This window comes from Arachis stenosperma, chromosome 7 (genome assembly GCF_014773155.1).
Source record: "Arachis stenosperma cultivar V10309 chromosome 7, arast.V10309.gnm1.PFL2, whole genome shotgun sequence".
NCBI classification, from domain to species: domain Eukaryota; kingdom Viridiplantae; phylum Streptophyta; class Magnoliopsida; order Fabales; family Fabaceae; genus Arachis; species Arachis stenosperma.
Window position 1 is genome coordinate 1,328,527 of NC_080383.1, and position 22,201 is coordinate 1,350,727.

The following is a 22,201-nucleotide window of genomic DNA, read 5'->3' on the forward strand; positions in this document are numbered from 1 at the left end:
TCTTTTTTTAAAAATTAAAATTTAATATATATAATTAATTAAATCGTGTTATTTTTGTTAAAATTAGATCAGATAAATTGATTTAGTCAAAAAATAGGTAAACCAAATCTTAAATCGGTCTAAATTAATATTTTTTTTATAAAAAATGACTAAAATACTTCTATTATATATATATATATATATATTAATTTTGAGAACCATAAATTATAACTTTATGACGACAAAGAGAAAAGAGAAGAGTTGGGATTTAAGATTCTCAAAATTTATACATATATATAATGATAATAAGAATAAGAGTATTTTAGTTATTTTAGTTATTTTAGTTATTTTTTATAATAAAGATATTGTAATTATTTTTATAAAAAATATTAATTTAAATCGATTCAAGATGTAATTCATCGATTTTTTGGCTAAATTAATTCATTTGATCTAATTTTGATAAAAATAATACAATTTAATTAATTATATATATTAAATTTTAATTACTAAAAAATATCCTTAAAACAAAAAGATATTTTAACCATCTTTATCTTAGTAGTTTCATTTTTCTAAACATTTGATTATTTGGATTTTTTATTTCTTTGTAAAATTGTGGGCTTGTCCTATAATCAAATTGGCCGAAAATAAAAGAAACATTCATTTTAAGAAGGATATTGAATAGGAGAATGCTAGGGGGACAATGAGTTTGGTGAATAATATGAACAACCACCAATCAAATAAAAACACACTATACTTTTAAATTAATTCTCTAAATTTTAATATTAAAATAACCATCCGTACACTAGTAAAATGAACATCCAATATATCTATTGTTTACATTGTTTAATATTTTCATTGTTTACCTATACTTTTCCTATTGAATAGAATATATGAAAACGAAAGTCATAAAATGGGACATCCTTTGGCAACTACACCTGAGGCTGTGGGGCATTTTGCTAAATAGCATTGGTCATCTGCCTCAAACCCCCACCATTTTGGACCATAAACACCATAGTTTTGGAGTGTAAAATACAACATCACACCCATGAAAGCCACACCGGCGTCCAAGGCGGCGGAGAGAATATAAGTATGGCGAGCCCACCATGCCTTAAACTTGTTATAAACATACACATTGAAAAATATCCCAACAAGTATCCACATAATGTAGTTCACCGTTCTCGCCGGCGGGATGCCGCTGGCGCCTTGAATGATGAGTGGCATGTTGATGAGCTCAATCCACTTGTGCTCCGGGAACTTTCTAGAAAGTAGCCAAACCGGAACCGGAGCTAAAAGTCCGACCAGGAAGAACCAGTTCAACTCAGGATAGATTCCTTCCCTGGTGAACATTCTTCCTGGTCCTACAACGCCCCATATGATTGAAGCGTTGTAGAACACGTCGTCGCCGGGGCATGTCCATGGACTACCTGCCGGCAAGAGTGATTCGTCGCAGATATGATCAACGGTTGTTAGAAGCCACCATCCGGTGCTAAAGCACACAATTGAAGCCACTATTGTGCTCGCCAACTAAACACCATACACCAAAATCAGTCAAAGTTATTTACCAATATAAAATACATGCCATAATATAAATATACGTTGGTGGAAACTCAGGTGCAGTTAATTTCACGAAGTTGATACTTAAAAGTCATTAAATGATTTAACTGATTTGACTAAATTTTCATATAACGGTTCTCAGGGTATTAACTTCACGTAAAGTGAACTTTACCTAAGTTTTGAAAATAAATTAAATCTCATATCAAATATATAATAACTGATTTTAGTGTACCGATAGTATTTTTGATAATGATTTATGTGTGGATATATATCAAACAGAGCTTAACTTTTTAGAAGAGATAATTTTTGTTTCAGAAAAACTATAAAAATGGTATTCGAAAATTTAACAAAATAACTTTAAAAGTATAAACTAAATAACTCATCCAATGATTTAAACACACGATAAAAATATTTTAAATATCTTTTTTTTAAGGGACAAGTAGTTTTTGTATTTAGCAAATAATGTGTATTTTTTTATTTGAATATTATTTAAATATTTAGATAATTATTTAAAATATGCATATAAAAAATTAAAGCAAAATCCAATTTTGTAAAAAAATTTCGGTCATTCACAAAAAAAAATAAAAAAAATTATTTAACACAAAATTATCAAATTTTAAGAGTGAAAAGATCTCACTTTTTAATAGATTATTTTAAAATATAATCTCTAAAACTATTTTTAAAAATATATATATTTAATATTTAGTTATTTTCATTAAAATTTTAAATATTTGAGTAACTTATTTATCGTTCGTATGTTTTAAGATTATTTTTGTCAATAATATTAATTTTTAGGTATTATTTTAATAATTTACTTATATACAATCATACTCATAAAGCTATCTAACTATTAAAAAAAATTAATATAAGTAATTTTGGGACAATAATTTGATAATACCAACCTGAACGATGAACATAGATTTTGGAGGAATCTTCATGTAGTGACCTAACTTGAAGTCACCAAGAAAAGCAAGTGCCTGTGACATGCTAATGTATCCATAGGTCTTGAAGGTTACATTTGCAAGAGGCTTTCCCGGGTAAATATATCCAATTATTAATTCTGTGATCACATTCAGTCCAATTTGCTGCATGTTATTATTCACAATAAATTAGTGAAATCTATACAATATTAATAAATTATTTTTTAAATTTTTTAAAAATTAAATTAAATTTAATTATTCTATTAATTTCTATAGTTTTATCAAATTTTTAATTAAATTTCTATATATATTTTTTCTTTTCAATTGAGTCTATATACACCATTTTTAATTTTGTAATTAGATTATTTCTAATATAAAAAAATATTAGAGTTAATTGAATATTTTTCTATAAATTGAAAGTATCTATAATTAAGAACATAATTAAATCTTTGATTACATATTTTTTGAAAAAAATATTTTATTAATTTTAATATTTTTGACATGGTGGAAACTCAGATGCAGTCAACTTCAGGTGAAGTTGATAATTGAGAGTCGTTAGATGATTTGATTGATTTGACTAAATTTTCATCTAACGACTCTCAACTATCAACTTTACGTGAAGTCAACTGCACCTGAATTTTCACCTTTTGACATAGAAATAATCTAATTACAAAATTAAAAGCAGTGTAAAAAATTAATTAAATAAAAAAATATATAAAAACATAATTTCAAATTTGATAAAATTATAAAAATGAAAATAGTAATTAAACCATAAAATTAAAGGATAGTGGATATATATTACTGTGTTTGTTGTTGCTTGAATGACTCCAATGGGCAGAGTGAAGACTAATGCAATTCCTAGAGACATTAAAACTCCCCACCATGGAAGTTGGAGTTGCTTGCCAAAACCTTCACAAGTTATTAAGGCCATGACGGCCATTAGAACCAAAATGGAGACAAACCACCATTGAGGAACTTGCTCATAGTTCTTCTTCATGATTCTTGTATGCACATCTTCAACTTCTTCTCCTTTCAGTGTTTTTGTTGTCTTCCTCCACATCTGATATATTGTTCTTCATATTTCATACAAGGCCATTACTTAAATTGTTAGATGATTTATCAAACATAATGGTATGTATACAAGGCTTAGTTAATTAATTTATTTATTATTTTTTTAATCAATGCAATTTGTTTGCTATATTAAATGTTGACTGAGTAAAATGTGACACACATACATCATCATTTAATTTAATAAAACAAACTAACATAAGAAATCAAAACTAAAAATCTTTAAATTAAAAAAAGAAAACCATTATATATATATATATATATACACACACTAAACCCAAACAATAATATTACATGTATATAAAAAATAATCATCTCAAATAAAAATACATATTTAGTATTTTATAAAATAAAGTTTATCATATTATTATAAACATATTTGATTATTAATCTACTAAAACAAATTTAAATATTTTGATAGCTGATTATTTTATTAAAAAATATTTAAATTACTCTATATAAATATACATAAATACATAATAATTAATTTAATGATTATTTTTTAGATGTACATATATCATTTGTAGTGGTGATGACTTAAAAACATACATATATTACAAATAGGAAAGCTTGTGAAATCTTAATTGTACAATGATTATGTTTAAGAAATTATTCGCTATTTTTATTAATTAGCATTATCAAAAACAAAAATTTAGTGAAATTTATCAAAAAAACAAAAATTTGTATATTTTGTATTAAAATTATATACATTGAATGGTGAAAACTTAAGTACACTTAATTTTATGTGAAGTTGATAGTTAGAGTCGTTAAATGATAATTTAGTCAAATCTATCAAATTATTTAATTACTCTTAGTTATAAACTTCACTTAAAGTTAACTGCTGCTACTGAGTTTTCACCATATTAAATAGAATAGAATAGAATGAGAGAAATTAAGGGATGAATCTTACTTTCCATTGAAAAGAATGACATGTGAAATAGTGGCAGTCAAACTAGCAAAGCTCAATCCATAGAGAAGTGCAAAGACAGCACTAAGATAGAGCTTACTATAATTCTGATAACTCTCCATGTCAATGTCAAAAGTCTTAACATTCAGAATCCTTGTGACATTGTATCTTTGACCAGAAAAGTCAAACGTGTGAGAGCTAATAAGAGGGAACCTCTTAGCATCAAAAACATTGTTCCAATAAGCAAGAGGAAGAACAACATAGATGAAGAAAACAAATCCAACCAACATGTTTATGATTGCAAAGGCAGGGACAGCCAGAGGACTACCTAGGAATCCAGCAACTGTGTTCCAATCAATCCCAAATGAACCAATTCCAAGTCCTTTCATGCCAGATCCTATTTGATGTGCTAAAATGGAGTCCTTAAATATTAAGCATACTATAGAAACACTTGATATTGCTTGGAATAAGTAACCTGGAATTAGATAATAAGCAAAGCTTGCTCCAAATACCATCAAGAAGAATTGTAGCCTTGTTAATCCTTCCTTTGGCCTTTTCTCTTTCTCATGGAATGCCCTGTTATTTAAGCCCAACAATTAATTAACACCTTTATAAAATATAGGTTTAATTATTGTGTTGGTCTCTATAGTTTTGCGAAATTTTCAATTAGGTCTCTATACTTTTTTTCTTTTAATTGAGTCTTTGTGTCAAATTTTTTTTTAATTGGGCCCCTACACTATTTTTTTCCTTTTATTTAAGTCCCTATACCAATATTTTTTTTTAGTTAGGTCCTTATAAAATTAAGTCAATTACTACTAAGAGGGACTTAATTGAAAAAAAAAAATTAGTGCAGGAACCCAATTAAAAAGAAAAAAAGTATAGGGACCTAATTGAAAATTTCACGAAACTATAGGGACCAACAGAGTAATTAAACAACCTAAAATATAAACTTTTATTTTTGCTCTTGCATTGATTTGAAAATAATTTTCCTAATTCACTCAATGTATTGATTAAAAAAAAACATTTATTGTTGAGACTAATTAACAATATAATACATGTGGCTATGTTACAATGCAAATTTGACAACACTTAAAAAATATTGTTAAAATTAAGGAATTTTTTTATTATTTAATTTAAAAAATTAAAAAGTATTGTCAAAGCGTTAAAAAAGTGTGATTTTAATTTCAGTAATATTTTTAAAATTATATAATTACCATAATCAGCATAACAATAGTAATTATCTACTCCACCATAATACAAATTAAGTACTTTGTTAATTATTAATTAGATTTTTAATCTCTAGCTCTTACACATATCAATTAATGGAACAAAATTTGCAAAAGGCTACCAAGTTAAATATAATGAAATAAATAAATAAAATACCTGAATAGAGACACTTGCACAAGGTTTGAAGGCCACCACATGTAGGGGGAATCAACAAGGAATCTTCTAAAAATCCCAGCCCATCCATAACCAAGCATCTAAACATAAGATACAATTAAATTAAAGTGCTTATTTTTTATATTAACTTTAATTATTTTATTAATCTTTATAATTTTATCAATTTTTTTTTTGTTGGAGCCTTATACTGTTTTTAATTTTATAATTATGTCATTTTCATTTCAAAAACGTTAAAATTAATAGAATATTTTTTTTAAAATAAATACAGTCAAAATTTTTTTTAATTATGAATATCTTCAATTTGTGAAAAAATATTCAATTAATTTTAATATTTTTTACACTAAAAAAGACCCAATTATAAAATTAAAAGTAATGTAGAAACTCAATTGAAAAAAAATATATATATAAGAACATAATTATAAATTTAGTAAAATTATATAGAGCAACCAAATAATTAAATTTTTTTAATTATTATTGGACTTAGAAATTAAATTAAATATTAATGAGAACCTGGGTTGATAATGCTAACATAAGAGCAGCCAATGGATGAATGCCTCTATGGTAGAAAGCCTTGACAATGTTGATTATGCCAATTGCATAAACACCACTAGATCCAGCACTAGCAAAGATTGTAATAAGGGTATGTTCTTTCAAAGTGAATGGGCCTGGATTCAAAGTGAAATGCAATTTTGTCATGGGAATGTGAATAGGTTTTTTGGGAAGTGTTGCAGCCATGAATTTGCCAAGTGGGAATGCAACAATTTGAGCAGACATAGATGAAACAAAAAGAGGGTTGGTTCTGTAGCTGAAAAATTGATTCACAAAAGAAAGAACAACACATGACATGGTTCCAAGAACCCATGTTCTGAATGTTAGTGATGGTTGATTTGGATCATCAGTGATTGGCACCGTTAACTTCACTTGTTCAATGGGAGTGTCATTAACCTCATTAATTATGTCACCTACATATGTAACAACCATTTAGGTATAATTAATGTACTAGTACAAGGAAAAATAATGTGACATTTTTTTTTCAACTCTAAACTTCAAATAACATTTAATAATGATGAAAGTTGCTAAATTTTTTTAGGTTTAATTATTTTGCTCTTATATTTTTATTAAATTTTTAATTAGGTCTTTATATTTTTTTTTTTAATTAAGTCTCTATACTATATCAGATTTTGTAATCAAATTTCTACTGTGATAAAAACGTTGAAATTAACAGAATATTCTATTGAACAATAGAGAATATTCAGTCAAGTATTAAGCATATTCATTTTGTTTAACATAATATTCTGTTCATTCTAACATTTTTGTCATAGCATGGACTTAATTATAAAATCTGATATGATATGGGAACTCAATCGAAAATAAAAAAAGTATAGAAACCTAATTAAAAATTAAGTGAAATTATAGGAACCGATAGAATAATTAAACATTTTTTATAACATTTATATAACTGTAGAGTCTAAGATGTTTATGATTACGATTGTTAAATAACTTTAATAATATTTAAAAAATATTATTAATAATATTTGAAAAATATTGGTTTAATTATTTTATTGGTCTCTATAGTTTTTTTTCTTTTAATTGAGTTTTTACACCAAATTTTTTTTAATTGAGTCTCTTTATTTTTTTGTTTCCTTTTATTTGGGTCTCTGTACCAATTTTTTTTAATTGGGTTTCTATTTAATTAAATCAATTACTGTCAATAAGGACCTAATTGAAAAAAAATTGGTGCAATGAACAAATTAAAAGAAAAAAAAGTATAAGAATCTAATTAAAAATTTCGTAAAATTATAGAAACCAACACAATAATTAAACTAAAAATATTATTAAAATTATATTTTTTAATATTTTTTTATATTTTGATATTTTTTAATTAAAAATTATTATTTTAATTTTAACAATATTTTTTAAACCGTAGCATGCACCTTATATAATACCATTAAATAAAAATAAAAAAGGGAACACATGGGACCTTTTAGCTGGGACTCTTATTACAGAATGGTCCATGAGATGGACCCATAACTAATCTTACCAAATTATCTTTTCTTCTCACTTCTCAAAGTCTATCTCATCCACCTTCATCACCACATGCATGGCCATCTCCTTTTTTTTTTTTTTTCAAATAATGATTATCAACTCTTAGATATATATATTTTTTCAAACTGGTTAGACTTAAAGTTATTGTATTATATACATATATATGAATATTTAAGGGTGAAGTAGTTGAGTCTTTGAATAGATAATGAATATATAAATACTACGGTGAAAACTCAGCTACAGTCAATTTTACGTAAAATTAATAATTGCGAGCCGTTAGATGAAAATTTAGTCAAATTATTTAACGACTCTCAACTATCACGTAAAGTTGACTGTACCTGAATTTTCACCAAATACTATTATATATGATGGTGAATTATTATGGTGAGATCAATTAATTTCATTAGTTGCGATTGCTTGCAAAAAACCCATTAAATTTAAAAGCTCAAAGTATATGCATGATTTTTTTTTCCAAGAAACAATTTTATTTATATAATAAACATCATCAACAACATGTAACCAAACTAAATAAAATTAAAGATATATGAGAAGAGTTTGGTGATTATAACATACCATCTACAGAAGAAACCTTGGATTGATGCTTCTCTACTTGAAGCCCATTATGGACAACCTCAGCCATTGTTGTCCTAGTAGGATAGATCTCCTAAATTAACCTTAGCTTCTCCGAAGTTGAAACACCAAGCTTTGTTGTGTGTGTGTGTGTGTGTGTTTTTTTTTTCTCTCTCACTCTCCCATGCCTACCTTAGCTTAATTGTTCTCCTACAAGAAAGAAAGAAAGGACTACTACTTATTATAGTACTATATATTGTGAATTTGTGGGACAAGTTTTTATAGTGAGAACTAACATTTGTTACGGCTTCCATTATTTTTGCCACGTTCTGTGGTCTCTATTCATTATTTTTGCCATGACTAATGACTATATATGTGAACCCTCTTAAGTCTTAATTAATATAAGAACAAGATATATACATACATAAGACAACTACTTATGTATAATAATGTTAGTTGTAGTTTTATGAGAACTTCCTAACATTGTATTTGACACTTATTTTAACGTGGTAATGCTAAGAGGAAAAAAACTCTAAATTATTTTATTTAATATTTGTTAATTTTAATTTTAACAAAAAAAATTTAAATTTATCTTATTTAATGTTTATTAATTTTAAAAATTAAAATTAATAAATATTAAATAAGATAAATTTTAACTATTTTTAACTAATTCTTTTGTTACAAAATATTTTTTATTTTAATGTTACTAAATTGTGATGTGACTTTTTTTGGTGAGTAATTGTGATGCGACTTTAAAAATTAAATTTATTCAAGATATATAATTATTAGTATTCGATTAGTTAAAAAGGGTTCTCTTTTTAAATTTGAATAAATTACTATTTTGAATAATTTAGTCACCGATAATTTTAACTATAAAAGATGTAAACTAACTGTATATTTATTAGATATTATGATAGTTTGACAAAATTACCCGTTATAAGTAATAAGTATTTTCTTCTTTTTTTTTCGAATCGGACCTCTAGATAAGTATAAAGAAATTATGTCATTTAAATTATAACTTATTGACAATAAATATTTATTAAGTATCAAACTAGTTAAATTATTTATTTTTATCAAACTAACTTATTTTTAATAGATATTGATTTAGTTTATATTTTTATTGTTAGAACTGTAATTGTTTACATCTTTAATTTTATTATACGATAGTGATTCTTTTAATTTCCACAAGAGCTAAATTTATTTATTTGTTCCCTATTATTTATTTAGCTCTTCTTTTGAATTTAGAGACATTTTGGCCAAAAATCACTCTGAAAAGCTACTAATTAATTTTACATAATTATATGCGTTGCCATCTCTCGCCGAATTTACCACTAATGCCTACTAATTTTTAGATGTAGATGATTTTACTGTATCAATAATAATAATAGCAACAACAGTAATTAATAAGAGCAACACAAATACCACTTAAATTTTTATTAAAAGGGAGCCTAATTATATATTCATCACCAAAGTTTTCAAGTTTGAAACACAACTTAAGGTAAAATAAAACACGTACAATAAAATTCTAGGTCTTATAACAAGGTTGAAATAGCCAAAATATTAGAAGAATTTTTTTATTTTTAATGTTAAAATACTTAAACTACTATGGTAAGCTCTTCAGTAAAAAAAAAAAAAAAAAAAAAAAAAAAAAAAAAAAAACTTATTTTTATTGAAAAAATACCATTGAAAATAGAATAAAAAATAAAAAATAAAAAATTAAGATTTGTTTAATTAACAATAAGTACATCACTAAGTAACTTTTAAGAATAAGTCATAATTAATCTCTACTATTATTAATAATTAATAACTCTAAAACTATGATATGTATGTAGCAAGAACTTATTACTCACCAATTTGAAAGAGATAGATTCAAGAGAGGTGTGGGTTGGTGCTTATTATCAGGGAATGAATCTGGAATCAAGAAAAACAGATTCGACAACAGAGGCGTTGGTCTTGGTCAACCATTGGAGACTGAACTGGGAAGTTTTTGGCTTCAAATTGATTCATAGAGAAGAGGTTGAGGCATAGGAGGGAGTGGTTTCTGCAGTGTTCTTTCCTTTCTTCTTATGCCTTATCTTTGTTATGTACAATTTACCAATTTTAACCAAGAACAATTATATAAATGTCTTGATTCATTTAATATAGTAAAAACTAACTTCTCCTCTTTATGAGTTAAAACAAAATGTACCGTGGCTCCATCTTTTACTCAATAAGCTTTAATTTCGTAATTAACTCAAAATGGTATGATTATTAGGGATGACACTCGAATCTGTGGGTATCCATCCCATTCCTACCCGTTCGGGGTGGGTAATTACCTGCCTTGCACCGTGCACCGGAGCGGAGCGGATTTTTGGGAGGGGCGGGGCAGGGGTCGGGTTTAGATAATATCCGTTCCTACCCGCCCTGCTATATGTATAATATATATAATTTTAATATATAACATGTATAATACATGTAAAATAATTAGTAAATGATGAATAATATTGTATCATATTTAAATTTTTATTTTAATGTTCTGTATGTGATAATGGTTATATAAATTTTAAAATTTAATTTTATTTATTGAATTTTAATAGCAGGTAGGGACGGGTACCCGCAGGAGCGGGTTAGGGTTCAATGTTTTACCACCCACAGATAAAAGTGGGACAAATTCTATACGGATTGTTGTATAACGGGACAGGTAGCGCAAAAACCCGCCCCTACCCATCCCGTTGCCACCCTTAGTGATTATGATTATAATCCCTCTCAACTCTCAAAGATTGTTTCTATGACTGCCACGTTAAGAGGGATACTTCCATCTTTTTGTTACACGTAAATACACTTTTTTTTAATAAAATAATCTTTTTATTTAGAATAAAGCATCATTTTTGTAACAAAAAAATGTATCTTTTTATCTCTAAAGAGTAAATTTTATTTGTGTCTTTAACATTTAAATCATCCTATTTATATTTCTAATATTTATAAAAGTGATTTAATGTTATTATACTATCAATTATACTAACAAATCAAATTATATTTTTCAATTATTTTTACTTTGATGTCTTCATTCTCAATTAGGTCTCACTTGAATGTGTTCAATTTTAATATTATACCCACTATTTGTGTTTAGATTCAATTATGTCCCTAGAACAGTAAATTATGTAAATGTTGTAGGAATTAGTTTCAACTTTTGATGAACTATTTTTCCGAGTAGATCATCAATTCTATCCCAGACATTTGTATTCTAACTCCAAGAAGAGATTTTCAAAACTCAAATTAAAGCGCTTATGATGTGTAATTGACGGAAGGATAACATTGAATCATATTTACAAATGTTAGGGATACAAATACGACGATTTAATCATTTAAACGTTATGGATACAAATAGAATTTATCCCAAATATTTGAGATAAAAACAATATTTTATTCTTTTATTTAAATAGTTAAATAGTTAAAAATTAATTAAATTTTTTTGAATTTTTTAGAGCCATTTTGTCCTTTAAATAGATTATTATTATTATTATTATTATTATTATTTAGCAGAGTTATAGAAAATCTCCCTATTCCCTAGATACAGCTTGCCCATGACCAGCATCCAGAAAAAACGAAAGGAAACAATAAATGAAGAGAGACAATTGCAATAATAATGCTGAAATTAGTGAGGCAAATTTTTGTCCTCATCACGCCATATATTGTCCTTTCAATACAAAATAACAAAGAGATCATTCCACTGCATTAGACACAGAAGAAAAAGTAAAATCATTATCCCAAAAGAAAAGAAAAAAAAGGAGTTTTGGTAGTGTTTTAAAATACTAGTATTTGATATTTTATGGTATTATGAACCTACTATAAGTATTAGGATATGTTCATGCCATCCATATATAATTATATATTACATAAAAAAAAACTAGTTATTGCTTAATTATAATTTATGAGAAAAAACTAGAACAATTATTTATGTGTGGTTTACTATATTCTCTCTAATATATGAATAATAATAAAAGCAAACACTTTTGATCTCAAGTGGCCTGTATATCTTTTTTCACTGGCTCTGCACAAATTTGATCATTAATTTATTACATGTTTGATTATTTTACTATGACAAATTTAAATATTTTGATTGTTGATTATTTTGTTGAAAAAATTATTTAAATCAACTTGTATAAATATAAAATATGTAGAAATTAATTTGATGACATTTTTTAATATGTATATAATATTTTTTTAAATGAAGAGCTCTTCTTTTACAACCAAGGCTTATTCATATTTGTATTGCTGTTGATTAAAAAACATACCTATATTACGAATAGGAAAGTTTCTCGAATCTTAGATGTACAATGATTATGTTTAAAAGAAGTTATTTATCAAAGTAGATTCAACACCAACAAAAAGTCATTCTTATTAAAAGAGCATTATAGCGCTTCTTCTTCTTCGCTTCTGCACTTCTTCTTCTTCTTTCAAATACACGCATACGTAATCTTCTTTCAAATTCACGTATATTTCCTCCTTGCGCACGCAGATTCTTCTTCTGCTTCTCATCCTCCTCTTTCTCTTCTTCTTCTTCTCCTCCTCTTTCTCTTCTTCTTCTTCTCCTCCTCTTTCGTTATCGTCATCACCAACAACACTAACATTTTGCTGATGGATTATTTTTTTCAATCGAATTGAATGGAATACAATTGCTAATTGAATTGAATTGAATTGCATGGACGCAGGTGTTCTGAATCTGAATTGAATTGAATTGAATTGATAATCTCTAAATTGTAGACAAAGGTGTTTCGAATTTGATTTTATATAATGGATTATGTTTCGTTCATTTAGTACTATACAATTGTTTTACCATGAGTACGTGTTAGAAAGCTATTTAAATTTGATTTTATATAATGAATTATGTTTCGTTCATTCAGTATTATACAATTTTATCACCATGAGTACGCGTTCGGTTCATCATGCAGAAAGCTGTTTGAATTTGATTTTATATATTGGATATGTTTCGTTCATTCAGTATTATACAATTGTTTCACCATGAGTACGTGTTCGGTTCATCATGCAGAAAACTGTTTGAATTTGAGTTTATATAATGGATTATATTTCGTTCATTTAGTACTATACAATTGTTTCAGTACGTGTTCGGTTCATTATGCAGAAAGTTGTTTGAATTTGAATTTATATAATGGATAATGTTCCATTCATTTAGTACTATACAATTGTTTCACCATAATAGTATATTCGGTTCATCTCTGTTATGCACAATTCAAAATTCTTTCTCCTCACCTTCTACTACTTTTTTACCAGAGAGAAGAAGGAAAAGAAAAAAAAATGCAATAGTATAAAATTACCCATTTTTTTTTACTGGCTAAGTACTAGCCAAATTTTGATAAAAGTACTCACCTACTAAACTTTTTCATCTCTAAATATTGAGCATATTATAGAGACACTTATATTGCTTGAAATAAGTAACCGAAAATTAGATAATAACCAAAGTTTGCTCCCAATACCATCAAGAAGGTTTTTTTTTTATCTTATACATTACACAACACACCCACTTACACACACACTATTACTACTAACATGGGTTTTATATTCCTCATGGAGGATTTGAACCTGGGTGTAGCTCCCAGCGAGGTAGGTGATGCTGCCATTGATCCAAGGCCTCGGTGGTGCAGAATTTACAACCACAAACTAATCGGCAAGTGCACCGGGTCGTACCAAGTAATACCTCAGGTGAGTGAGGGTCGATCCCATGAGGATTGATGGATTAAGCAACAATGGTCAAATGATTTACTTAGTTAGACTAACAGAAAATGGTGTTTGAAAGTTCAATTGCATTAAACAGTAAATTCAATAAATCAGAAAGCAAGCAGTAAACAAGTTGTGAATAATATATGGAGAAACAGTTAAGGCTTCAGAGATATCTATTTTTCGGATTGACTTTTTCTTACTAACTATTTTAATCATGCAAGATTTAATTCATGGCAAACTATATGTGACTAAACCCTAATTTCTTAGATCTTTTTAGTCTCCTCTAACTCTAATCAACTGCCAATTCCTTGGTCACTTAATTCCAATTAGATGGTGAAGCTTACTTCTAGTTTATATGCCACAAAAACCCTAATTACCCAAATATAAGAGGATTATATGTCATGTATCCCGTTAAGTCCAGATAATTAGAAATTTAGGAGAAATTATTTTCAAGCTGTTGTTCAAGTAAAGGGCTTTTCCAAGTTATACAATAACTCAATTAGAATAAGGGTCATATTCCCTTTCCACCCAAATTCATAAAATAAAGAACGAAAATAATTCTTGAATTATAATTCAGTACATAAATTAAAATAGAAAAATAATAGTATCAATCCATACAATAGATAGAGCTCGTAACCTTAACAGTTAAGGTTTAGTTGCTCATGGTTCAGATAGAGAAACTAGGAATTAGGTAAATTGTAAAATGTGGAATAAGATCTCCGAAAAGAAGAGAGAGCCCGAAGGGCTGATTCTTTTCCCTTTTATATCTAATCCTAATTAATGTAAAATATATTTTCTAAAGCTAAATAATATCTTTTCCTATTTATAATTAAAATAAGAATTTAATCAAAATAAATTTGCCTTTATACGCAGCTTTATATGAAAGCCTGGGACCACTTGTGTGTTGAGGGTCCACGCTGAACTTGGGAAACCTCAAGTTCAACGTGGAGGAGGTAGTATTGATTCATGCTTTCCCTTTGAGTCCACGCTGAACTTGGCTTTTTCCAAGTTCAGCGTGGGATGTGGTGTGTGCTTCCCTGGGAGTTTTCAAGTCTAGGCTGAACTTGGCCTGCCAAGTTCAACGTGGAGGAGGCAGATGTTGCTGGAGAAGAAATGTGCACTATTATATATCGTTGGAAAGCTCTGGAAGATAGCTTTTCAATGCCGCTAAAATCACGTCAATTGGACCTCTGTAAATCAAGTTATTTTTGTTTGAGTGCAAAGAGGTCAGGATTGACAACATCATTCACTTTATTCCTTTTCTGCTACAAAACTCCGTCCAATCCATTCGGATGCTACCTGAAATAAATAAAATTGTACACAACTTAAAGTAGCATCCATAGTGGCTAAAAGATATTTAAATTTTGATTAAACTCAATAATTTGAATGCAAATTCACTAGGAAAAGATAGAGAAGATGCTCACGCATCACTCGGCTGCATCAAGAAGAGTTGTAGCTGTTGATTTTAGTTTGATTTTGGGTTTTATAAATGATGACAAACATCTCTTGGGTTAAAGCCCAAATGTATTTAATGTGTGTGCTAAATGAATGCAGGTCCACTCACATCTTGCCTCAGCCCAAGTTAGCATTGCTTCAACAACTTAACACTCTACAGCTCCATCAGTTAAGCCCATTACTTGCCAATGAACAACAAATCAGTTAAGGGAGAGAGCACCGAACCAAAAGGAAGAAAGAAAATGGCAGCTGTCTACAACATGAGCAAAGTAGGACAGCTGGAACAAAAAGGAAATAACAACATAACAAGGACAGCTGTGACACTCTCACTACTCCAAGGACATCGGTAAAGCAATTCAGAATATGGGAGAACAAAACACAAACTTGCAAGAATATAGAAGTAGTGGAGTAGCTCCTCTTATAGCAGAAGAAATGGAGCAAAAGAAAAAGGTAATGCATGCCAAGGAAGAAAGCAAAGCAAAGGACAGCAGAGGTGGTGGACAGGTTCCTCAACCAGCAGAGATAGTAGAGCAGAATGGAGCAAGGACTGCATGCCAGTTGAGATAGCTCCAACGAGCAGCTGGGACAAGAAAATGGAAGAGGCAAAATTGAAGGCAAGTTGAAGATATATAACCAACCTCATTCCAACATTTGAAGCAAGAAAAGGAGAGCAAATTCAAAGCATCATCTATTCACACTTGAGCTGAATTCTTTTTTCTTCTACTAGTGCTTAATTTCTGATTTTTTGTTATGGATATCTTGTGTCATCTTGTATATTGAGAAAAGGTTGAAGATATGAGTGAAAAAGCCAAGAGAGAAAAGGCAAGAGTGATGCATACAAAAGCCACTGAAGTTTTGTGTATTTAGGTTGATGAATTAGGATTAGTTCCCCTTACCAAGTTGAGTTAGCACTTGGTGAGTTTGAATCTATGTAGATTCTCTTTCCTAGTTGGGACAGTACTTTAGGTTGCTAAGCTTTAGTAAAGAAAGTTTAGTGATAGATACTAGTTAAATTAGGGAGTAATTCAATAGTATTGGTGAATGTAATCAATGAATTATAATAAAAATTTCACCATGGTTTATCCTCATCACGCCATATATTGTCTTTGCAATACAAAATAACAAAGAGATCAATTCCACTGTATTAGAACAGAAAAAAGTAAAATGATTAGCCCAAAAAAAAGAATTTTGATAGTGTTTTAAAATACTAGTATTTGATATTTTAATATTTTATGGCATTCTGAGCCCACTATAAGTATTAGGATATGTTCATGCCATCCATATATAATTATATATTACATAAAGAAAAAAATTAGTTATTGCTTAATTATAATTTATGAGAAAAAACTATAAATCAATAATTATTCATGTTTATATTCTCTCTAATATATGAATAATAATGATCATTTTTGAACTCAAGTGGACTGTACATTTTTTTTTCACCAAGGTATCCATCTGACTAGACAATAACTAATTCTTTGGACACTGCAAAAATACAAAGTGAACGACCCTCCCAAACAAATAAATTCCACTCCCATCTTCTGGTGAATATGAAACCCGAAAGAGATGGTTAAAAAAGATAAATCCTTATTCATCTGTGCCAACTTGCATTAGTATAATGTACTATACACTTATTACAAGACATAGATGATAACTACTAAAACAAAGACTTGTGCTTTTTTTTTTTTGTCATAAACAAAGCCTTGTGTATAAGCAAGCACTTGTATATGGCTTTTTTTTATAAAGACTTGATTCTTCCAACAACAACAACAACAAAGCCTTGTCCCATTAAGTGAGGTCGGCTACATGAATCAAACAATACCATTGTGTTCTGTCATGTATCATGTCTACAGAGAAACTGTTTACATGTAGATCTCGTTTGACCACTTCATGGATAGTCTTCTTAGGTCTTCCTCTGCCTTTCGCCCTTTGTCCATCTTCCATCTCATCCACTCTCCTGACTGGATGTTCTATCGGTCTTCTTCTCACATGTCCAAACCACCTTAGACGCGATTCAACCATCTTTTCCACAATGGGTGCTACTTCAACTCACTCCTTTATATCTTCGTTCCTTATTTTATCCAATCGTGTATGAGCACTCATCCATCTCAACATCTTCATCTCTGCCACACTCAGCTTATGTTCGTGCTCCTCTTTAGCCACCCAACACTCCGTACCATAAAGCATAGCCGGTCTTATAGCGGTGCGATAGAATTTACCTTTAAGTTTTAAAGGCACTTTTTGTCGCATATAAAACCAGATGCACTCCGCCATTTTGACCACCTGCTTGGATACTATGATTTACATCATGTTCAATCTCTCCATTATCCTGTATGATGCACCCAAGATACTTAAAACTTTTAACTTTTTGTAGGATGTTTTTTCCAATCTTCACCTCTATATTAGGATTTTCCCTTCTCAGACTGAACTTACATTTCATATATTCTGTCTTGCTACGACTTATGCGCAGACCATACACTTCTAGAGCTTCTCTCCATAACTCCAACTTCTTATTTAGGTCTTTCCTTGACTCTCCCATAAGGACGATATCATCCGCAAAAAGCATGCACCATGGCACAGGCTCTTGGATGTGCTTTGTGAGTACTTCCAAAACTAATGTGAAAATGTATGAACTTAAGGATGATCACTGGTGTAATCCTATACCAATAGAAAATTTCTCTGTCACACCACCTTGAGTCTTCACACTAGTTGTGGCCCCATCATACATGTATTTAATTGCACGAATATATGTGATCCTTACTCTCCTCTTTTCTAAAACCTTCCATAAGATCTCCTTTGGTACCCTATCATACGCTTTTTCCAAATCAACAAACACCATATGTAGATCCTTTTTATTACTACAATAACTCCATTATCCTTCTTAATAGGTATATCGCTTCAGTGTAGATCTGCCTGGCATAAATCCAAATTGGTTCTCTGTTACTTGTGTCTCTTTTCTCAACCTCCGTTCTATCACCTTTTCCCATAACTTCATGGTATGACTCATAAGCTTGATCCCTCTATAGTTTCCGTAACTTTGTATATCTCCCTTATTTTTGTAGATAGGTACCAAGGTGCTCTTTCTCCACTCATCAGGCATCTTCTTTGACCTTAAAATCTCATTAAAAAGCTTGGTTAACCAGTTGATGTCTTTTTCTCTAAGACCCTTCCAAACCTCAATCGGGATATTATCAGGTCCTACTGCCCTGCCATTTTTCATCTGCTTTAGAGCCTCTTTTACCTCGAAGTCTCGAATCCTTCGATAGTAGTCAAAGTTTTGATCTTCCTCCCTTGTGCATAATCGACCAAGGCTCGAATGAGTCTTCTGTTCCTTATTAAATAACTCGTACAAATAGCTCTTCCACCTTTCATTAATCTTCTTCTCTTGAGCCAACACCTCTCCGTCCTTATCCTTTATGCACTTAACCTGATCCAAATCTCTCGTTCTTCTTTCTCGGCTCTTTGCAATTCTATATATACCTTTTTCTCCTTTTTTTGTGCCCAAAGACTGGTAGAGACCCTCATATGCTCTTGTTCTTGCTTCACTTACAACCACTCTTGTCTCTTTCTTAGCTGCCTTATATTTTTCCCAGTTATTTGCATTGCGGCATAAAGACCACTCTTTAAAGCACTCCATTTTTATCTTTATCTTTTCTTGTATACTCGCATTCTACCACCAGGACTCCTTGTCTCTTAGTCCTATTCCTTTAGATTCACTAAAACTTTCTTTTACTGTTCTTCTAATAACTTCTGCCATCTCCCTCCGCATCTCTTTCGCATTTCCATTCTCATCCCACTTTGCCTCTTCTCCTACCCGTCTTAGGAAGCTTCTTTGTTCCTCACCTTCCATCTGCCACCACATCGTCCTTGGGTTCTTTCGTATGATGTCTTTTCCTCAACTTTTTCTCAACGCAAAAATCCATGACGAGCACTCTATGTTGTGTTGTTAAACTCTCTCCCGGGATAATTTTACAGTTAATGCAAAATTTTCGGTCGACTCTCCTCAACAAGAAGAAGTCGATTTGAGAGATTGTCATGCCACTCTTATAGGTTATAAAATGTTCGTCTCTTTTTTTAAAACATGTATTTACGATGAGAAGATCAAAGGTTAAGGAAAAGTCCAAAATAGTTTTACCCTCGGCATTGATCACCCCGAAACTATGGCCTCCGTGAATACTCTCATATCCAGTCACTTCTCTCCCAACATGGCCATTTAAATCTCCTCCTAAGAAAATCTTATCTCCCAAAGGTATGCCTTGAACCAAACTCTCTAGATCCTCCCAAAACCTTATCTTGTGTTCGTCCGAACCCACTTGCGCTGCATAGGCCTAATCACATGGAAAGCACCTCCCTCCACCACAAGTTTGATAGAGATGATCCAATTTTCCACCATCTTGACATCCACTACGTCCTTCTTCTACTACTTATCCACAATTATTCCAACCCCATTCCTATTCTTCACCTTTCCTGTATACCAAAGTTTGAAACCAGAAGTATCCAACTCATTAGCCTTTGCATCAACCCATTTTGTTTCTTGTAGGCACATAATGTTAATCTTCCTCCTTGTCATGGTGTCCACCACCTCCATGGACTTTCCTATTAGAGTGTCTATGTTTCATGTCCCAAATCTCAGCCTTCTGTCGCTTCGACCTTTACCTTTTACTTTGTGAAGTAGCTTATTTACCTCCGTCCATTCACGAAAACACGAGAATCCTTGCTCATTTAACACTACATTTGGGAACCGATGCAACGGCTCTTGCTCATTTGACACCGTACTCGATCCATACAGCGCGTTGCTTCCGGACAACGACCTAGCTTTAGTGCAATAATGTCTTTGATTCATGTCATGGGGGTTCGATTATATTTTTATATTGGTTGTCGAAGACCTAACATAACTCTCCTCCTTTATCTGAACTTGAGACCGACTATGTATCGCAAGTGTAACATAGACGGAGTTAAAGACTTGATTCTTCCTATTGGGCTTTTTTATTTGTAGAATCGTGGGCTTGTCCTATACACTAAGACCAAAAGCAAAGGTTTTTGGTTTTATAATATAAACCAATTTACTAATCAAATTGGCAGAAACCAAGCCCAAAAAATTTTTTGCCCGAAACCGGTCTCAGCGCTGCTGAGGACGTCTCGCCATTACCAAAGCCACACTGGCTCTGCACAAATTTGATTATTAATTTATTACATGTTTGATTATTTTACTATGACAAATTTAAATATTTTGATTGTTGATTATTTTGTTAAAAAAATATTTAAATCAATATGTATAAATATATAATATGTAGTAATTAATTTGATGACCTCTTTTAATATGCATATAATATTTTTTAAAATGAAGAATTCTTCTTTTACAATTAAGACTTATTCATATTTATATTGGTAATGATTAAAAAACATATCTATATTACGAATAGAAAAAGTTTTCAAATCTTAGATGTACAATGATTATGTTTAAAAGAAGTTCTTTACTCTTTCCATAATGAACCAATTCTAATTCCTTTCATGCCTGATCGTATTTCATGTGCTAAAATGGAATACCTAAATATTAAGCATAGTATAGAAACCCTTGGAATAAGTAACGGAGAATTAGATAATAACCAAAGCTTTCCCCAAATACCATCAAGAATTGTAGCCTTGTTAATCCTTCTTTTGGCCTTTTCTCTTTCTCATGGAATGCCCTGCTTGCATGCACATTTAATTTGTTTATTTAAGTCGAAAAATTAATCAATTAATTAATTAATTAACACCTTTATAAAATATAAACTTTTATTTGTTCTCTTGCATTGATTTTGAAATAATTTTCTTAATTCACTCAATGTATTGATTAAAATTGGATAAAATATAAGAACTTAATTAAAAAAAATTATAAATATCTAACTAAAAATTCGATAAAATTATAGAAACTAATATAATAATTAAATTTTTAAATATTTAAAATAGATAAAAAAATTCAATTATATTATCTAAATTATTTTTTTATTATTTTAATATTGATAGAAGTTAATTATAATATAAGAACATAAAAAGTACATAAAATTAATCACAAAACATAATTTTTTATATTTATTTAACTAAAATTTTCTCTTTCCATCTAATTTTCTTTTTTCTTTTTACCCGATTGATCTGTTAAAAAGAAATATTCTTTTTTTTTTATTCTTACGCTAAAACTACCGTTTTGATAATGATCTTTTGTGGTGTGCAATGTAAATTTAGTGAAATAGTAACATAGAGCATTATCAATGAAGGCCCATGATGGCTGTACCATTGAATACATGTCGCCATCATTACATAGCCATTCATAGCTCTAACCATCAATGGTCTATGTCGTCATTTTATTAAATCTGTATTTCACACCATAAAAGTTCATTGTCAAAATATTAATTTCAGTCAGTATCAAAATCACAAAGAAAATGAATATTTTTTTTAACAAATCAATCGGATAAAAAGAAAAACAGAATTCGATGGAAAGACAAAATTTTAAATAAATAAAAATAAAAAATAATGTTTTTTTGGTTAATTTTATGTACTCTTTATATACTCTTATTATAATTAATTACCATCAATATTAAACTAA

At 29.5% G+C, this 22,201-nt stretch overlaps 1 protein-coding gene across 1 annotated transcript; it reads right to left on the reverse strand.

Annotated features, from left to right (window-relative positions):
• Nucleotides 1-751: 751 nt before the first annotated feature.
• On the reverse strand, nt 752-8,800 carry LOC130940663 (oligopeptide transporter 1-like). Its single transcript, XM_057868873.1, has 7 exons — nt 8,449-8,800; nt 6,340-6,791; nt 5,812-5,909; nt 4,432-5,004; nt 3,256-3,526; nt 2,436-2,618; nt 752-1,503 (listed from the first exon to the last, which is right to left on the reverse strand). Exons 1-7 carry the CDS (start codon nt 8,513-8,515, stop codon nt 883-885), a joined length of 2,265 nt encoding a protein of 754 aa, XP_057724856.1. The 5' UTR covers nt 8,516-8,800; the 3' UTR covers nt 752-882.
• Nucleotides 8,801-22,201: the final 13,401 nt, after the last annotated feature.

What these genes read in the sequence shown, in the direction of transcription:
- LOC130940663 (XM_057868873.1), bottom strand. Translation starts at nt 8,515, where the DNA reads ATGGCTGAGGTTGTCCATAATGGGCTTCAAGTAGAGAAGCATCAATCC. An exon ending in TGTTAGCATTATCAACCCAG is followed by an intron (nt 5,910 to 6,339) that starts GTTCTCATTAAT and finishes TCTTATGTTTAG; the next exon opens with ATGCTTGGTTATGGATGGGC. An exon ending in TTCAAGCAACAACAAACACA is followed by an intron (nt 2,619 to 3,255) that starts GTAATATATATC and finishes AATAACATGCAG; the next exon opens with CAAATTGGACTGAATGTGAT.